An 18,937-nucleotide genomic window follows, 5' to 3' on the forward strand; every position below is an offset into this window, starting at 1 on the left:
CAAGACATGACCTCCTTACTGCCTTCATTAAACTGTACACTCCAATCATATCATGGTAAGTGCTTCTCTCGGTTGGCGGGCTGTCTGTTGAGACTGGGCGGGGGGGGGGGGGGGCAGCATGGAAGGGACGTCTAGTGTGCAATAAGGGGGTCACGGTACGTTTGTGTGTGTGTGCGTGTGTGTAGGTTATGAGGAAAAACACACACAAAGGTACCCACACCCCCTGGCTGCTCATGATCAATAATTCACTCTGTTCACTGTGGATGGACGACGGCGACTGTCTAGGACCCAACCTCTTCTGTGCAGCCCGCCCCCTCCCATCCTCACTCCACTACCTTCCCCCTGCTCTGCCCTCTTCATCGCCATCGTCTCCCAGATTCTTTCTCTCTCCTCCTTCCCTCTCTCCAGGTCAGCCAGGCAGAGAAGTGACTCCTGAGATATCATCATTCGCAGAACAGATATGACGAGGCGTTTTGAGACGCAGCGGGGAGCAGAAATATGGGCCTACGTGACCCCCCAGTAGCATGTAGCTATCACTGCATCAGGGCTTGGATCAGAACTAAGTGAGAGAGTGAAGTGGACTAGTTGTCTTGTATCTAACCTTACGAGATAAGTTCATGCGTGTGGATTTGCCTTCTACATCAGCACACCTGACCGTATTGTTAGGAATTCTCTCTCTCTACATTTCTCTCTCTCTGTCTCTGTCTTTTAAATAGTTTGATTGAAATGTCCCAGATGAATGTCTGAGTAAATTATCACTAATCAGTACAAAGTCCATTCGTTCTTCTCCCTGTCTGGCAAGATGAGAGTGCCCGTGAGTAGACTAGTCAAATAGACACAGCTGCTGTGGTGGAATCAGGTGTGTAAGCACTGATAACAGACCAGCACAGTTTTGGACTGGATCTATTTTAGCTTACCCCCATAAAATGTCATTGGCAACTGTACATAGGTCCATATTTTGCCGATGTTTATAGCTGTCAAACTGCACGCAGAATTTGCCATACTGTAAAGTGACCGCAACACCTTATTAATTGATCTCTAGTCTTATTCAAATATTGCCCGTCTCTGCACCATTCGTGGTCAGGATCAGATCCATATGACCACTTGCCATGAAGCGTCTGTAATAACCCCGCCCACTCTGGCGTAAAGACAACCAATCACACCCACGGGGACGGGTATTCTGAACTTGGAATACCAAATCAGTATCCAAATGTGACAGGCTCGAGCGCTGCCGCCTGATACACACCGGAATGCCCTAGCCGCGCGCGGAGAAAGTGAACAGACCGACCAGCCAGATGCAGACAGACGAAATGGAGGTACCTATCAATAATAATATTATTAATAACTGCAACAAGCAAAGGCCAGTGGAGAAAGGCAAAGATGTGTTCAACAATCAGCCGAAGGAATCGGAGGTAATTCCGATAGAGGCGCACCCGCGTACTATAGGCAACGGTAGCGTAGAGTAAGTGCAGGAGGGGTGTGTGTCCGTGTCCGTGAGTAGCGGTTGTTGCTGGGGAGCTTAGCTGAATGTCCTTGCTACAGAGGCTCCGCTGGAAGCATGCAGTGCAGACCGACTCCTCCGAGTTGTTATTTTGGCGACAGCCCAAGTGGTAACTGCTATAAATACCGTAAGCTTATGAGAGCGACCGTAAGCGTATGAGTGCCAGTCCAGGTAGTAAATGTGACTGTCAGTGACCATGTCAGAACCAGGACCTTTGATGTTCTTGTCTGGCCCGGACCGGCCCCCTGGAATCTGTTTATCTGGAAACCGGTGTTCCGGCTGCCTTCTGTCTTAATGCCACATTGCTTCTCTGATGTACTGTTGTTTTGCAATTGGATAGGTATTTGAAATGTAATGAACCTAGGTCCGATCATAAGATTAGTTCCGTTTTTGATTGATAGTGTTGATTTGATATAAAATATTCCCTTTCAGTTAAATCATTCATACTCATATCTATTTCTAGTTAATGAGCTCATCATGTTTAATCTATTCTGATGTGCATTTTTAAACATTTATTTAAACAGAGGAAATTCATCCACTCATTAAAAATGAAAATATATGCATTTTGATTCCTTCCTTGATAACCTGATGTCATGGCTCGGGAAAACCACCTATGGTGGCAGTGTATCCAGCAAGATTAGACCAGTCACCTCCCAGAGCCAGGACTGTGCCTGTCAAGCATATGCAATGTTTTTAAAGAAATTAGAGCAGATTTCCCCCTCCAGTTCCAGGTTTCTGGGACAATGAAGTGGTTGAATTGGTGGGGGTTAAGAGGATGTATGTTGGCAGTCAACCATGTCACCATACTCCTCTCTGCTGTGACTCAAGATCATGTTCTCCACTGGTGGAACCTAGAGATCTGAAGAAGGATGATGTGAGGGAATCAGATTAACCTGTACCTCACCTAAACTGTACACGGTACACCCCAGTGACAGATAGATAGACTATAGATAGACTATAGATCGATAGATGAATACACTATAGATACATAAATACTGCAGATGGATTGACAGATAGATAGGTAGAAAACAATGTATGGTATGCACCACATGCCTCTGGTAGGAGTGGGGGTTGGCTAGAACCATGCTCTGTCTGTGTTTGCACACAGGCTTGAAAACCGTGCAACAGGGTTAGACATAACCCCGGGTAGGGGCTGTGCCTACGTTACCAAGTGAGTCTGAATGGGGGTGTGTGTGGGCGTGTGTGAGAGCTTGCATGGGGAGTGTGTGAGAGTGCAAGGTTTGAAGGGCCTGTGTAGAGTGATGGGAAGGTCAGAGGTGGTCTGCTGGCAGAGAGAGAGAGAGGATAAAGGCTTGAAAAGAGAGAGTGACAGAGAAATGGAGAGCAAGAGAGAGACAGTGAGCAGGGTAACACGGAGTGACTGAGAGAAATATCACAAATGTCCTAAGTTAAGGAAGGACTGGTCCTGTTGCCATAGGTCGGACAGACAGACAGACAGACAGGCAGGCAGGTAGATAGACAGGCAGATAGGCAGGACCACAGTTTAGCAACATAGTGTGAAAAAACGTGTTGACAGTGAGTCAACTTTACTGCGTTGAATTGAGTGGCTGTCTGTCAATCTGCCAGTCTTTACTTAGGCCCTTCAAGCTCAGATATTATATCTGGCGATGACTGTCACTCCTGCAGTGTTCACTGCCTCAGATCAACACAGGTCAACCATCACATTTCATCATCGTACTCCAGGATTGGGCAAACAGACCACTCATATAATGCCTAGCAAGGCTCAGGAACACCTGTGTTGTAGAATCCTGAAGAATCCTGTCGAGGTCATTCCGTGCGCCTTCTGTTTGTAAACTCAAATTACCTTCCCTGGGACAATCTTGGGGATTCAATATATTTTTCATCCTGAATTGAGTTGCATGTAATCACTAAGCACCACTCTCTTGATTACATTGTGTCAGCCAAGATCAGTCAAACATAGATTATTGTGTGCATTATTATGATTGCACCTAGAGGTGTTCTTTAGAGTGCATGTGAGTGCTCAGATGTTGGTGTTGACCCAGTGGTACACGGCCAACCATTTTTGTGTTGTCTGCATTGTCCTGATGTGGTTGTCTGGAGATGACTGGTTCACTATGGTGGGACAATGCGTACACTCTCCCTCTGTCTTCCTGCCCTGGGAGAAGATGCCTTTTAGCAGCTCTGACAGTGATGGGCTTTGTCCCCATCCCCCATTGTGTGTGTGTGTGTGTGTGTGTGTGTGTGTGTGTGTGTGTGTGTGTGTGTGTGTGCATGCGTGTGGATGGTAATGCACGTGTGTGGCTATACGTGTGTCCAATTGTGTCTTGGTTTTTGTGGGACTGTGTGTGTGTGTGTTGGGCTGTACTGTAAGTATATACGTGTGTGTGTGTGTGTAAGGCTGTACTGTAAGTATATACGGGTGTGTGTTGGGCTGTACTGTAAGTATATACGTGTGTGTGTTGAGGTCTATATGGTGCCTGGAGTGCACATGGTAATCATGGGGTGAGTCTAATGTCAAAGCAGCAGAGACCCTTGACTGGCTACCATAGTTAATCCACTGTGAAATGTGGGGCATGTTGACTCCTGCTGTACTCTCCCTCCCTGCTTCTACCAAGGCTGCCGTACCGCATTTGCATAGTCATGCGGAACAACAAACGGGCCGTTTACCCATCTGGTGAGGAGCAGTGGAAAAACCTGAAGAGTGTGTGTGTTTGTGTGTGTGTGTGTGGTTCCAAGGGAGTTCAAGGATAGGACTGGTGCCTACACAATATCCTGTTAGTGTTAGTCTGTGTGTGTGTGTGTGAGTCTGTCGCTTATTGTTGCTCTTTCACCTCTTCAGAGCTCCATGGAGTCCCCCAACCTAGAGTTTGAGTATGGGGACACAGACATCCTGACTGCTGAGCTCTCAGGTGAGAAGGTTGTGTGTGTGTTTGTTTGTGTGTGCGTGTGTGTGTGTGTGTGTTTAACCATCCGCTGTCTCTCTCTCTCTCTCTCTCTGTCGTGTCTGTGTCCTCAGAGCTCTACAGTTACACCGAAGAGCCGGAGTTCTCTCTCAACAGGGACTACTTTGAGGAAGACTTCAGGAGCCATGGTACTGTGTGTTTGTGTGTTTGTGTTGACTCAGCCAATGAGATTGTGTGTGTGTGTGTGTGTGCGTGGGTATGCTTTTTAAACTAGTGTGTGTATCAATTGGCCTCTGAATGACCTTGGATTAGCTGTCTGTTTCCATACCCACAAAATGGTTTACTTGTCATTTAATTAACAAGCTAGAGATGGATAGCTAGGGATCGACAGATTGAGAGAGATGGGGTGGAGGCACAGAAAGACAAAGATAAAGAATGAATATATATAGAGAGAGATGTAGATGGAAGGATATAAATAGTCAGAGAAGGGTGAGGTAGAGATGGAAAGAAGAGAACAGATCCTGTAGATGGAGAGAGAGAGAGAAGAGACAGAGAGAAAGAGGTGGATGGAGAAGGAAGAGAGTGTGCAGAGAGAGAGAGAGAGAGAGAGAGAGAGAGAGAGAGAGAGAGAGAGAGAGAGAGAGAGAGAGAGAGAGAGAAAAGGGAGAGAGAGAGAAGGGAGAGAGAGAGAAGGGAGAAAAAAGGAGACTGATAGAACTAATAGAGCTCTCCCAGGTATTATGTTCCTCTGTCACCACTGGCTCCCTGCAAGGAGAGAGAAATCAACCGCCGGCAGTGTGTGTGTGCGTGTTGTTTGTGTGCGTGTTGTGTGTGCATTTTGTTTTCGGTGTGTTGCTTCCTCTGAACTCATAACAGTCGTGAAGTGGGGATTGCTATGAACAGACACGCTCAGCTTCTCACTGTCACACACACACATTTTCGCACAGCAGTCACCGGCTCAGTTGTGTGTTAAACTGGATTATCTTCATGCACAGCCAGAACCATAGGCATATCATGGCACTGATATCAACGGAGCCCTATCAGAGGAATGAAGGCTAAGTAACCTGACAGCCTGTGATGTTTTCTTCCTTGAGTCCTGTCGACTGACTCACCTGGGGTGTGTGTACTGTTCATCCGCTCCGACCTTGTGACATTGACATTGTGCCGTGTGTATCTGTGCAGGTATGCCACCCCTTGTTGTTCTATGTCCTGCCAGCTTTAGCGGGCTTGATTCAGCCCGGCAGATGATGACACAGCACAAGGTTGAGCCGTCGGCTATAGATAGAGATTGAAGAACACGGACGAGCCTCGTAGACGTCGTCTGTTGATAGGATTGGTTTCTCCTCTCTCCATCTACCTCCGAGAGGCTGGAGGCATGAAAAGCAGGATAATCAAGTCTGTTTGCCTGTCTGTTCGGCATAGATGAGAGAGAGAGAGAGAGATGGAAGGAGAGAGAGAGAGAGAGAGAGAGAGAGAGAGATAGATAGATAGATAGAAAGAAGAAGTGCCAAAACAGTGAGGGACAGAGAGAGGACTGTCTCTCTGTCCGGGGTTTTCGTGTGCAGAGGCAGTGACAGTGTCCTCATCAATGTTTCAACACATGTGTCACCCCCCCATCACTCCTCAGTCTGTCATGCACCCCCTCCCAGACCCTCCCCCCACCCTCCCCCGTCCCCCTCGTCACACTCCACTGCTCTCCGGTCAGAACGGCAGGATCACGACAGAGGCTTGCCCTCTCAGAGGGACTTCTTCAGGACATGACCTGTCTGTCTTTGTCTCTGTCTCTCTCTCTGTCCCTGTCCTGTCCCTGCCCTGTACCTGTACATGGCTGGGCCAGATATAGCTCTGGCTGGTCAGGGACATTGTGACATCTAGATTTAGAGGCGAAAGATGAAATCCATGTTAAGTGTACCGAGTGCCTCCTAGATCTGTATTACTGTCACGGTGTTTGGAACAAGGCATTGTGCTGCCCCTGCGTTGCAGTGCGTGGCCGCAGGTGGGTCCAGCTGGGTGTGGAGGAGCAGAAGGCCTATGTGATGAGACTGCTGGACGCCCTGGAGGTCACCGACAGGGACAAGAGGCTGAAGGTGGCCCGGGCCATCCTCTACCTGGCTCAGGGTACCACTGGCTGCCACACACACACACACACACACACACACACACACACAAATTGCCACCTTCCGCTAGTCATAACCACTTGTAGCAATTACAAATTATACATTATCATTGCATATCTTTCACAGTCAAATGTGTGTGTATGACTATACCTGTACATATACCGCTTACATCTGTACACGTGGGCGTGTGTGTGCGTGCGTGTGGGTGGTGTGTGTTCCCCAGGTGTGTTTGATGACTGTGACACGGATGTGGACGTTCTGTACTGGTCCAGACACAACGTGTTCCTGCTGTACGACATGGGCATCTTCACCGCTCTGCTGGAGCTGCTCAGCATGGAGATAGAGTGAGTAGAGCACACACAACCTCAACACAACCTCAACACAACCTCAACACAACCTCAACACAACCTCAACACAACCTCAACACTCTAAACACAACCTCAACACCCTGAACACGAACAAACATTGCAGCCTAAACACAACATGTGTTGGTTTAGTGTTAGAGAGAGAGAGACAGACAGACAGCCAGAGAGAGATAGAGAGAGAGATAGAGATAAAGAGAAAGATAGAGAGAGAGAAACAGACAGCCAGAGAGAGAGATAGAGAGAGAGCAGGACAGGCCCTCACCTCAGAGGCTTAAAGCAAACTGAACATCTATTTTTACTTTTCTTAAAGGCCTGGTGTGTGTGTGTGTGTGCGTGTGAGAGAGAGAGAGAGAGAGCATGTGGAACTGTCTCTAACATGAGTCAGTGTGGAAGCAGGGCTTCCTGTTCACTGGTTCCTCTGGCTCCTCTTTAATGATCGAGCGCCATCAGCTTGCCTAGAGACACAGCTGCTGCACCTTGGCACACACACACACACCCCACGTTTTGGGATCAATTCCCTAATTGCCACTCGTTACCCCACATTGGCCTCATCCCCAATTCTCCCCTTCTGTCCTCTGTTTTTCCCTGTTCTCTTTGACCTTTTAAGGGCTGCCTGTCTGCCTGTCATTTTGAACTCTTAAGAGTTCTGTAGATGTTCCTCAAATTGTGTATGTGTGTGTATGTATGTGCGTGTTCAGTAACAACCAGGCGTGCAGCAGTGCGGTGAGGAAGCCTGCCATCTCTCTGGCGGACAGCACAGAACTCAGGTGAGAGGGGTTCCACACACACACACACACATGCCGCCCCACCGCCGCACACACACACACCCTGAGCTCCCTGTCCTCTCCTGCAGAGTGCTGCTGAGTATCATGTACCTGATGGTGGAGACAGTCCGTGTGCAGACAGAGGACGACAGGCCAGAGTGGAGGAGCAGCAGAGCCGCCTTCAAGGCTGAGCTAGGTGTGTGTGTGTGTGCGGTTTGAGTGTATGCGTGGTTAGTGTGTGTGTGTGTGGTTCGTGGGTGTGTGTGCATTAGTGTGTGTGTCTTTTTGCTCTTCTGCCTGCCTACATTTGTGTGTATTTGCAGTATTGCTTAGTCACCACGTACACAAACCATGCTGTCCTGAAGATACCAACAAACAAATACATGAATGACCGTCTGGCACCAGGCTGGTGTGGTGAACCTTGCCTTGCCTCAGCGTGGTAGTGAAGTCCCTCATCCTCCAGGTTCCCCTCTGGACAACGGAGAGCCGTTTACCCTGCTGCTCTTCACCATGGTAACCAAGTTCTGCAGCATGAACGCCCCCCACTTCCCCATGAAGAAGGTTCTGCTGCTGCTGTGGAAGACCATCCTGGTCAGCACACAAACACACACACACACACACACACATATTGAGAAAGTCTATTCTATAACCGTGTTCACCTGACATCTATGCAGTGTTTGTTACAGGAAGCGTTTGTGCGCGCGCGTGTGTGTGTGTCCACCAGTTTACCCTGGGGGGCTTTGAGGAGCTGCAGGAGTTGAAGGTGCGCGGTCGGGAGCGTCTGAACCTGGCGGCCCTCCCTGAGGACAGCATCAAGGTGGTGCGCGCCATGAGAGCTGCCTCACCCCCCGCCTCCGCCATGGAGCTCATCGAGCAGCAGCAGCAGCAGAAGAGAGGCCGGCGCAGCCGCAGGGTAACACACACACACACGCACTCACACACACACACGCACACGCACTCAGACACACACACTCTCACACACCTCTGCGCTCGGCCCTACCCCTGGCCGTGACACACTTTCGGAGGTGTGTCAGTCAAAGCTTCTAAACGGGTCTGCATTCCCCTAGTGAAGAACACTAGTCTCCCCTTCGAGGTGCTGACATTCACTCCCACTTCCTCCTATCTCTCCCTAACTCCTAATTGTGCTCCCCTCCCTCTGTTTCTCTAACGGGCTATCTGTACTGTAACTGTGCTGTGTGTAGGGCTTGGACTGCAGTAGTGGCTACGTGGTTCTTCTCTTCTCCCTGAGACTCACCTCACCTCCTCCCCCCTCTTCCTTGTGTCCCTACAGAGTGCCTTTGTTGATAGCTTGGAAGGAGACAGTCCCTTTGCCAAGAAGCAGGTCTTTACACACTATCCCTCCCTCTATCTTTCTCTCTCTCTGCATAAGCTCTCTGCCTTGGGCTGGTCTTGCACACTCTTTTTTTTTTTATCTCAACTTCTTCACCTCCTCTGCCTCCTCCCTTTCTTCCTCTCCTTCTTCTCTTCCTCTGCCGTTTCTTTTGTCCTTCTCCTTTTTCGTCCCTGCCGTCTTTCCTTCTCTTCGTCTCTTCTTCTCCCTGTCTCTTCCCTCTCTGCCTTTCCTCCTCTTCCTCCACTCTGGTCTGCTCTGCGTGGTTGGGACAAAGAGACAGACAGGCTTGCTGGCTTGCTGACTAGCTGGCCTTCTGGCTGGAAGGCTGTTTCTGTGGTCACCCAGACCAGAGCAGGCCACCAGTCCCAGGTCACTGCAGACATGGACACTAGCCTCTGTGGTAGCTGTAGTCTCCATCAACCCAACATGGCTACCTCCAGGCCCCTGACCTGCTGGGCACCACAGTACTATACTCTCAACACACATGGTGAAAGGTCAATTATGTTTCAGATCTGTCAGTTTAGGAAGTGATTTGAACTTTTGTTTTTGGTTCAAATACATTTCCCTATGTCCTGTTGTTGGACTGGCACGTCAGTTTACTTTCTGACTTGGAGAAATGGAAACAGGATTGGCCTCCAACCCTTGCTAGACACACCCACCAGCTCTGCTCCACCTATCAGAGAATGGCTTTGTCTTCTTCATGGGATATGAGTCACAATGCGTCACCTGCACCAGGCCCCTCCTCACCACACCCCCGCCACCACCTCTCTCTCTCTCTCTCTCTCTCTCTCTCTCTCTCTCTCTCTCTCTCTCTCTCCTTCTTCCCTCTCTCTTCTCTCTTTTTTGTCTGTCTCTATTCTCTTCCTCCTTCTTCTTTCTCTCTTCTCTTTCTCTCTAGCAACCACAGCGCCACCATACATTGACTGCTGTGGCAGTGCGCTCTACTTCTGCAACCCACCGTGCCTGATGCTTGCGTTTGGTTGGCTCAGTCATTCATCTAGCTCCCCTACCTAAGTGTTTGAGTAGATTGGGCTTGTGTTGACCTAACTGTGATGGGAATGCTATTTCTCTGTGTAACACCTGCGTATGGGTGTGGATAAGATGCAACTAGGTCTGTGATTGATGAGCTACTACCCAGGTGGAGTATGCAGTCCTCCTATGGTAAGTCTGGAAGGAGTTTGAGTCCTAACTTCCTGTCTTGCTTGCGCCTGATGTGGAAGGACTGCAGTTTTCTTATTGGTTGCCAGAACTCAAGGGGATGGTGATTGGCTGATAATGGAGATAGAGGTGTATGTGTAGTTCTGGTGTTGAAACAGGTCACAGGCCTAGTCCCTGGATCCTTGTTAATTCTATTCCTGGTCTAAAGACTAAGGGGAATCTGCATTTCATATGCTTTTTAACAATACGATATTTGTCATTTGTCCAATTTTTAGCAAATAGTCAATATATCCTACAATTGCTATATGAAAATGCTAGTTAGTGGAGGAGTGGTTTTGCCGACCTCACAGCCAGCACAGACCCTGCGCTCTCTCACGCCCCCTGCTGGTCCACACTCTGCCCCCGCAGCCCCTGGTGAAGCAGGACAGCCTGGACACCTACAACGAGCGCGACCCCTTCAAGAACGACGAGGCGAGGGACGAGGAGGAGGACGCCGACGACGCCGACAGCGGCATCGAGGGGGAGGTGGACCCCCTGGACCGCGATGTTATCATCCAGCCTCCACCCCCGCCGCCGCCCCTCCGGCCCCCGACAGAGAGGGTCTCCTTCCCCAAGGGGCTCCCCTGGGCACCCAAGGTCAGGTGAGACACCCAGGCTCCGTTCCCAACACCAGGAACCAGCGGCTCCACACTGTCGACCCTACATCCAGCAGTGCTCGTGGAGATGGGTGGAGAAGATAGGAGCGCTGTTCCAAAGACTCCTCATCGCTTTCTCCTCTGTGTCTCTCCGCTAGAGAGAGTGCACAGCTCCACGGACATGAATTATGCAGCTGAGATGGAGGGGGGAGATGAGAGGAGGAGGAGAGGAGAGCGGGAGGGTTAGATGAAAGGAGGAGGGATAGGTGGCTAGATGAAAGATAGGGGTTGAATGGAGGGGAGGGGGGCAAATGAGGAAGTGCAAGTCTCTGCGCTTATCGTCCGCTCCTCGTTATGGAGTAAACTCACGCATTATTCATTTTATCATTAGCGTGAGGGAGTGTGTGTGTTGGGGTGTGTGGGCTTGTGTGTTTCGAGCGTGGTGGTGGGCTGGACTGTTTTACGAGATGAGTGTCAAATGTGGAGAGAGAGAGAGAGAGAGAGAGAGAGAGAGAGAGAGAGAGAGAGAGAGAGAGAGAGAGAGAGAGAGAGAGAGAGAGAGAGAGAGAGAGAGAGAGAGAGAGAGAGAGAGAGAGAGAGAGAGAGAGAGAGAGAGAGAGAGAGAGAGAGAGAGAGAGAGAGAGAGAGAGAGAGAGTGACTTAAGAGGGGGGAGGCTATTAAGGGGGGAGATGGAGGAGGAGAGATTGGGGAAAGGGCGGGAGAAAGCTGGTAGACGAAGGGGAACAGAGAGAGTGGGGTTAGGCAGAAGCAGCCCATGGCAGTGTGACTGATGGGATGTAAGAACTCCCACAGCACACTGGCACTGTGTGTGTCTGTGCGTGCGTGTGTGTGTGTGTGTGTGTCTGTGTGTGTGTGTCTGTGTGTGTGTGTGAAGCACTCTTGCAGGATTAAAGCCACTCGTATGTTCAGAGCGTTTGTGGATTATAGTGAATGTGCTTTTAGGTTTCTTCCCTCACAGTGCTATAGCTTTACTTAGCGGGCTAATCGAGCATGCAGGCGCCTTTGGTTGCAAGACCTTACAAACCCTCCTATGAGACACTCACCTGTCTGTCTGTTTCTACCTGTCTGGCCGTTTGGCTCTGTGTATCGGTCTGTCTGTCTTCCTGCCTGCCTGTCTCTCTGTCTGTCTGTCTGTCTCTCACTCTGTCTTTCTCTCTCCCCCTGTCTGTCCATAGGGAGAAAGACATTGAGACATTCCTAGAGACGAGCAGGAACAAGTTCATTGGCTTCACTTTGGGAAAGTAAGTAGTAGTAGTCATTTTTTATTTCTGTCTATATTAAAAAAAAAAAATCCTAAGGCATTCAATTGAAAGGGAAACTAAACTAAACCAAAAAATAAATAAAATCATATTCACCCGAAAAGCTATAGGCTGAAGGGTTAGTCTGTCAGAGTCTGTGTTGACCGCTTGGCAGTTAGACCAACATACAGGAAGTGGAACAGCCAAGATGTGTTTTCTCTCCTTCAGTGACACAGAGACCCTGGTGGGCTTACCGAGGCCTATACACGAGAGCGTGAAGACCCTGAAACAGGTGAGAGGACGAATCCATATCATCAACCGCGTTCCCCTATTCCTTCCCTGTCTTAGTCACACCTGTCAATCCCTCTCTCTTCTCTCAGTGCGGCCCACTCTTTCTCTCCTCCTACTCAGGTCCTCAGTGTTTATACTGAGTGACTCAAAGGCCAATCTTTCGTCACGCCATCCTTTGACGGATGATCAATACCTGTGGACATTGACGTCCCACTCACGTCAATCAAACGCGTTCGATTGACGCGTAATAACTGATTTAGAAAACGGACAGAAATGTCCTCTTTCTGAATCCCAACCTCCTCCTTCCTCTCCTCCAGCACAAATATGTCTCTATCGCCGAGGTGCAGATCAAGAGAGAGGAGGAGCTTCAGAAGTGCCCTATGACCCTGGTCAGTGACGCCATCTTTGTAGTCTTTCACGCCATGCAGATCTCACTGTAGCCTTATGGCCCGGTTCCAGCACTATTACCGTGTGCCCTTCCTTCCGTGGGGTGGAGTGTCCTCGCTGAGTGTGTATGTCTTGCTCAGGGGGAGGAGGAGGTAGAGGAGACCCCAGCAGAGATCCTGTATCTGGGCATGCTTCCCAACCTCTCCCAGTACGTGGTGAGTGTCTCTCGGGTGCTGTAGCATGGCGGTTATGCAGTATGTGCTGATGTGGGCTCATGTCGTTCCATACTACATTCGAACGACGCCAGCCCTTTCGGCCAATCATCTGCCTGTGCCCCCCTCCCCTCAGATTGCCCTGCTGAAGCTGCTATTGGCTGCTGCCCCCACCTCCAAGGCCAAGACCGACTCGATCAACATCCTCGCCGATGTGCTGCCAGAGGAGATGCCGTACGTATTGACACCCATCCGTGGAAATGATTGATACCCACCCATTGATCAGCGGGGACTAAATTGATACCCATCCAAGAATAGCATAGGCCCTACTCGTCCAGATATATGTGAGACAAACAATGACATATGAGCTCATCTCAATGTATCAGCATGGTGATGTCACACCCTCTCCTTACCAGTGGCTAAATAACTGACTAAAAGAATCTAGATCAAAGGAGATTATTTGAACCATTCTGACACAGAAATGAATAGCTTGTTTTGTGAGGCCGTCGCTATGAATCATGAGAGATTTGTCCCTTTTGTGTGTGCCTGTGTGCGGGTGTGTGTGTGTGTGTGTGTGTATGGGTGCATGTGCGTACAGAATAACAGTTCTTCAGAGCATGAAGCTGGGTATTGACGTGAACAGACACAAGGAGATCATCGTCAAGGCCATCTCTGCCCTGCTGCTTCTGCTGCTCAAGCACTTCAAACTCAACCACATCTACCAGGTCGCTCTCTCTCTCACACACACACACACACACACTCTCTCTTTCTCTCTCACATACGTACGCACACACGCTCTCTCTCAAACTCAACCACATCTACCAGGTTGCTCTCTCTCTCTCTCTCTCTCTCTCTCTCTCTCACACACACACACACACACACTCTCTCTTTCTGTCCCTCACACACTCTCTAGGTCTGTTTTGCTCTCTCACATACTGTATACACACACTGTATCTCTCTCACATACGTACGCACACACGCTCTCTCTCTTTGTGTTACACCCACACTCTCTCTCTCTCACACACACAAACATACACACACGCAAACTCTCACACACGCACATGCACACGTGCTCGTTTTAATTCCATCTCTCCCACTCTCTCTCTCTCTCCATCTCCCTCTCCCTCCCTCCATCACTCTCCCCAAACAACCTAACCAATGCACCCCACCCCCAACCGCCTATCTCCACCTCCATATGTACCAGGTTAGCCACTGTCTAATCTTCTCCTCCTCCCTCCATCCTCCGCCCTTCACTTCCATCCTCCTCCTTCTATCCCCCACTCCTCCCCATTCTCCGCCAAAGCCTTCACATCCTGCACTGGTCTGATAGGCACACAGTCAACGATCTATTCATCTCAGCACCAAGCAGGGAAATTGAAAGAGTGTGTGGGGAGAGGGGGGGCGGGGGGGATTTGGGCTCTGAACACTCCCTTCCAAGCTCCCTCTCTCTTGTGACCGGGGGCTTTCATTCCTATTTTCGAGAGATTATGTTCTTCTCATTTCTCCATCGTGCTGTCCTCATCTTACAGGGTGTAAGAGATAGGTCTCCTGCATACATATCCACACTCCTCACCTCAAATGTGTTGTCATCAGATATACTCTCTCAGCGTTCCCGATGTTAGCCAACAGGGCATCCTCTTAGAAACAGAAGGAGCATCTGCTCTGCTGAAGACATATTGTGTACATGTAGGGTCTTACGTGGCAATTTTTTTGTTGAAAAAGGTTGCTTCGGCTGTTAGGGTTAGGATATTCACATGCTGTGGCGCCACCTGCTGTCTGAAGGGAGCACTCACATCCCCGCTGTGATTCTAATTGGATGCTTTGTGGTTTTCACTGTGGGCCTCACCTCCGTGCAGTTTGAGATCGTGTCCCAGCACTTGGTGTTCGCCAACTGCATTCCTCTCATCCTCAAGTTCTTCAACCAAAACATCATGTCCTACATCAGTGCCAAGAACAGGTAGGAGCCTCTGCCTGTCTCGCTACCTTGGCCGTTTAGCATCCAAATAAGGACCTGACTTCCTGTCAATGTTTATTCAGGGCTGCGTCAGCGCCTAAATAAGGACAGGACTTTGTGTCTGCCAAGCCCAAGTGGCATCATATTGTGTGATTGCACAAAAACATTTTCACACTTCCATGACAGGAGTGTGTGTACACTTGTGTGAGTGTGTGTGTCTGCATGTGTGTGTGAGAGAAACTCATATTGACACAATCTCTCCTTTCCATAGCTCTCATTGTATTGTATACATCAAAGTATTTGTGCCCTTTAGATGTGCGCTTCCAGGTATATTGCGCTTGTATACAAGCGTGTGTGTGGTTTGTATACACTGTATATTTATGTGTGTGTGTGTGACGGCATGTGTCTGCTTCTCTCCACGTGTGTGTTGCAGTATATGTGTACTGGACTTCCCTCACAGTGTGGTCCATGAGATGCCTGAGCTCACAGCAGAGAGCCTGGTGAGTGTGCTCTGTCCTCTCTCTCTCTCTCTCTCTCTCTCTCTCTCTCTCTCTCTCTCTCTCTGTGTCTCTCTGTGTCTCTCTCTTTCTCTCTCTCTCTCTGTCTGCCAGGGCTCTCCACTCTCCCGTCCAGCTTACTGTGCTTGTTTTACTTTTTTGTTAGATTATGTGTACGTAAAATTGAGCCTTTGGTCAACATTGGTTGTTTTAAAATGTGCTATGGAAGCTGGGGGCTTTTTCAGTGCACTGGCAGTGCAATTGTGGGATTTTTTTTTTACCTCCTGAATGAACATACTGTGCTGTTATCTTCAACCTTTTAACGATTGGCTGTTCTGTGTGTTTGCAGGAATCTGGGGATAGTAACCAGTTCTGCTGGAGGAATCTGTTCTCCTGTATCAACCTGCTCAGGGTCCTTAACAAGCTCACCAAGTGGAAACACTCCAGAACCATGGTACTTGGAACCATGGAAACTTCGTCTCCTTGGCCTTGCTTTCTTCCTTCCACCCATTGTCCGTCCCCTTGAAACAGCAACACACAGAGCTATAGGAGGCCAGATTCAAGTTTCAGAGCAGAAAACACGTTCTCCTCTTGGTCCTCAGATGCTGGTGGTGTTCAAGTCTGCTCCCATCCTGAAGAGGGCGCTGAAGGTGAAGCAGGCCATGATGCAGCTGTACGTCCTCAAGCTGCTCAAGATCCAGACCAAGTACCTGGGGCGCCAGTGGAGGAAGAGCAACATGAAGACCATGTCGGCCATCTACCAGAAGGTCCGACACAGACTCAACGACGACTGGGCCTACGGGAACGGTGAGGAATGTGCCGGAGCGTGGTCGACCCAGTGATGAGCAGCGGGGGGCCGTGTGTTTACATGACTTCTGTCTCTTCTCTCTCCCAGACATCGACGCTCGGCCGTGGGACTTCCAAGCGGAGGAGTGTGCCCTGAGGGAGAGCATCGAGAAGTTCAACAGCCGCCGCTACGACAAGAACCAGAACGGAGAGTTCGCCCCCGTCGACAACTGCCTGCAAAGCGTCTTGGGACAGCGCGTGGAGCTGCCGGAGGACTTTCACTATAGTTATGAGATGTGGCTGGAGAGGGAGGTCTTCTCACAGCCCATCCAATGGGAGGGCCTGCTGCAGGGCCCGTAGCCAATCAAGGGAGGGCAGAATATACAGACCCGTATAAACGCAGACATGAATGCAAGGTTAACACACACACACACACCAGAAACAGGTGCCTATAAATACTCTTATCTTGATGTACGTACGCGTAGGCATACATGTATCTAGAAACATCTATATCAGAAACTGTGTGACTACATGACAACAGAGTACTATGGCAAGAGCAGGCTCCATTTACCAGCTACATAGAAGATGGTCCCCTTGGTATTAGTTATCTCTCTGCATACAGATGGTCAGAACATAACCTTTCTGGTTTTCGTCATTTTTCAATTACTGCCATTGTCCCTTTTTTTTGTTAAAGATGTACATTTTGCAGACTGTTGTTAGTACACTGTATATTTGAAGGTTTACGGTTGTATTTATTCAGTTAAAACTTGTAATTGTTAGTCTATGAAAGTTCAGTTGATATTAGGACTTTGTATATTTCTAGAAATGGGCCTTTTTGGAAACAAACCACTGTGTGTGACCAGGGTATTTTGGTAATCACTATTTAGAGTAGCATGAAGCATACTCCGGTCTAGAATTACTGTCGGCCCTTTCTGTTGTAATATCAAAAACAGAGACTGTTTAACAATAAGTTTACTTTGGTCGAGTCTAGTGGGCAATTTGAAAAAAGAACGCTAGGTGGGAAGAAAGGAGGGATGAAAGAAGGAATAAAGTGGTGTTGAAGGAAGACAGGAACAAGGAGAGGAAGAGAGGAAGGAAGAAATTTAGGAATTGGCAAGAGTTTCTGATGCTAGTCTGTGAGGTTTATCTCGGGACTGACGGGTTGAAGGGGTGTGATGGGGCGGGTTGGGAGCCTATGGAAGGATGACCTTCTCTGGGTAAGTCCGAAAAGAGGCTCCCTCTCTACTGTGTTGAAAGTCTTGTCCTCTAAGAGGTTGTTTGTTCTCTATCTTCCTCACAGCAGTCCACCTCACTGCCTTTATAGAGCAAAGCACAGCTCACCTGGACAGCAGCAATGACAGCACAGTATCCTCCCCCAGCTCCAAGTGTCCTTGGTGAGATCACATCACCTCTTCCTGAGCTTAATAGACCGCTGCTACACAATGACACTGGATTTTCTATGAGGGCATATGTTACTGAGTCATCTCTCTTCCCCACTACTGTACACCCCTCTGTTCTGAAACCTCCAGTTGAATACATTTAATGAGCACAGGAGTCAATGTCAACACCCTTTTACACCACTGTTCAGTAGCTATTGATTCATTGTTGCTGGAATTTTGGCTTTGTTGATTCGCTTGTTATCTGTGTATTGAACCATGATTGTGTAACTGAGATGTCTTGAATTGTGCTCTTCTCCGTGAAAATGTGCATGTTTGCAGTTATTGTTCTGTTTTGTAAACATCCTATTTAAACCGCATTCAATAACTTTTCTACAAGATTTTTTAAAAGTAAATTTTGGTTGAATGATGTTTTCAAATGCACAGTCTGGGCAGTCACGTTCTGCACTCAGTAGTGTTGCACTTAAAGTGTCAAAAAAGCTTCCAAGATTTGTCACCCCTATTTTAGGTCTTCACTTGATTGGAATGAAAATGCCTAAAAGCTATGAACGTGATTCAGTATCTCACATGTCTAGATTCTCAGGTTTATGCTGTTACATTGTAAATATCCAGGGTTTGTACTGTAAACTAAGTAAAGAGTTCCTTATCCACTACCTACTGTGTTGGTAGTAAAACCAACTGAGGACTCCTGTGCACTGACACGTTTATAGTCTCTGAATACACAGTCATGATTTTTATGGGCCTGTTTTATGTTTCTGTCTGTCACCAATTTGTTTTAGAGGTTTGTACCTCAAGTGCCAAAGTTATGAGTGCAGGTCTTTCTTTGGAATTACTTCCATGGTTTGTATTCATATGCCTTACTTGGGGCATCTCTCGTTGCAAACAACACAATTATTTTGCAATATTCTTTTTATTTTCTACCTGAATTGTACAGAAAGACTAGACATGTTCTAAACAGATTTATTGTAATGACATTTGTTTTGCATTGTGTATGGATGTAGCTAAATGTGTTTTGGTTACAATTATAAATATTTCCACATCGAGTAGTCTAGGAAACACTCAATGAATTTGTTCAGAGGTGTGTGCAATTATAGATATACTGACATTGTGACATTATTCTATTGAATGACAAATTATTATCAGAGTTCTTATTAAAATACATTAAAGTATAAAACATTTACTATTGCCGAGTTAAAATGCTATGTGTTTCAGTTTGCACTGTATTTCTCCATTCTCCCTGAGCATAGTTGCTATTTTGAACCATTTCAAGGACGTTTGTGTGTGTGTGCTTCTGTGTATTCTGATACCAACACTAGTATATAATGTGCTTGTTGAAACTATAACACACTCCAACAACCACCCAGCATCTGGGTT

At 48.3% G+C, this 18,937-nt stretch overlaps 1 protein-coding gene across 2 annotated transcripts; it reads left to right on the forward strand.

The window, feature by feature from the left end:
* Positions 1 to 1,195: 1,195 nt before the first annotated feature.
* On the forward strand, positions 1,196 to 18,741 carry strip2 (striatin interacting protein 2). 2 transcript variants are annotated; one of them, XM_062482819.1, is made up of 22 exons: positions 1,196 to 1,316; positions 4,323 to 4,392; positions 4,500 to 4,574; positions 6,370 to 6,504; positions 6,727 to 6,847; positions 7,567 to 7,635; positions 7,722 to 7,828; positions 8,096 to 8,223; positions 8,357 to 8,545; positions 8,924 to 8,974; positions 10,553 to 10,785; positions 11,977 to 12,042; positions 12,268 to 12,331; positions 12,648 to 12,719; positions 12,858 to 12,932; positions 13,066 to 13,163; positions 13,528 to 13,654; positions 14,786 to 14,886; positions 15,317 to 15,383; positions 15,730 to 15,834; positions 15,983 to 16,187; positions 16,276 to 18,741. In XM_062482819.1, the coding sequence occupies exons 1-22, from the start codon at positions 1,296 to 1,298 to the stop codon at positions 16,524 to 16,526; spliced, it is 2,430 nt and encodes an 809-aa protein (XP_062338803.1). In that variant the 5' UTR covers positions 1,196 to 1,295; the 3' UTR covers positions 16,527 to 18,741. The 2 variants fall into 2 exon arrangements, with proteins under 2 accessions (XP_062338803.1, XP_062338804.1); XM_062482820.1 differs by lacking the exon at positions 8,924 to 8,974.
* Positions 18,742 to 18,937: the final 196 nt, after the last annotated feature.

This window comes from Osmerus eperlanus, chromosome 17, assembly GCF_963692335.1.
Source record: "Osmerus eperlanus chromosome 17, fOsmEpe2.1, whole genome shotgun sequence".
In the NCBI taxonomy this organism is placed as follows: domain Eukaryota; kingdom Metazoa; phylum Chordata; class Actinopteri; order Osmeriformes; family Osmeridae; genus Osmerus; species Osmerus eperlanus.

Bases quoted from the DNA above. Each gene is read 5' to 3' on its own strand.
- strip2 (XM_062482819.1), top strand. From the start codon at position 1,296: ATGCAGACAGACGAAATGGAG. The intron at 4,575-6,369 runs GTACTGTGTGTT...CCTGCGTTGCAG, and splicing joins GGAAGACTTCAGGAGCCATG to TGCGTGGCCGCAGGTGGGTC. The intron at 8,975-10,552 runs GTCTTTACACAC...CTGCCCCCGCAG, and splicing joins GTCCCTTTGCCAAGAAGCAG to CCCCTGGTGAAGCAGGACAG.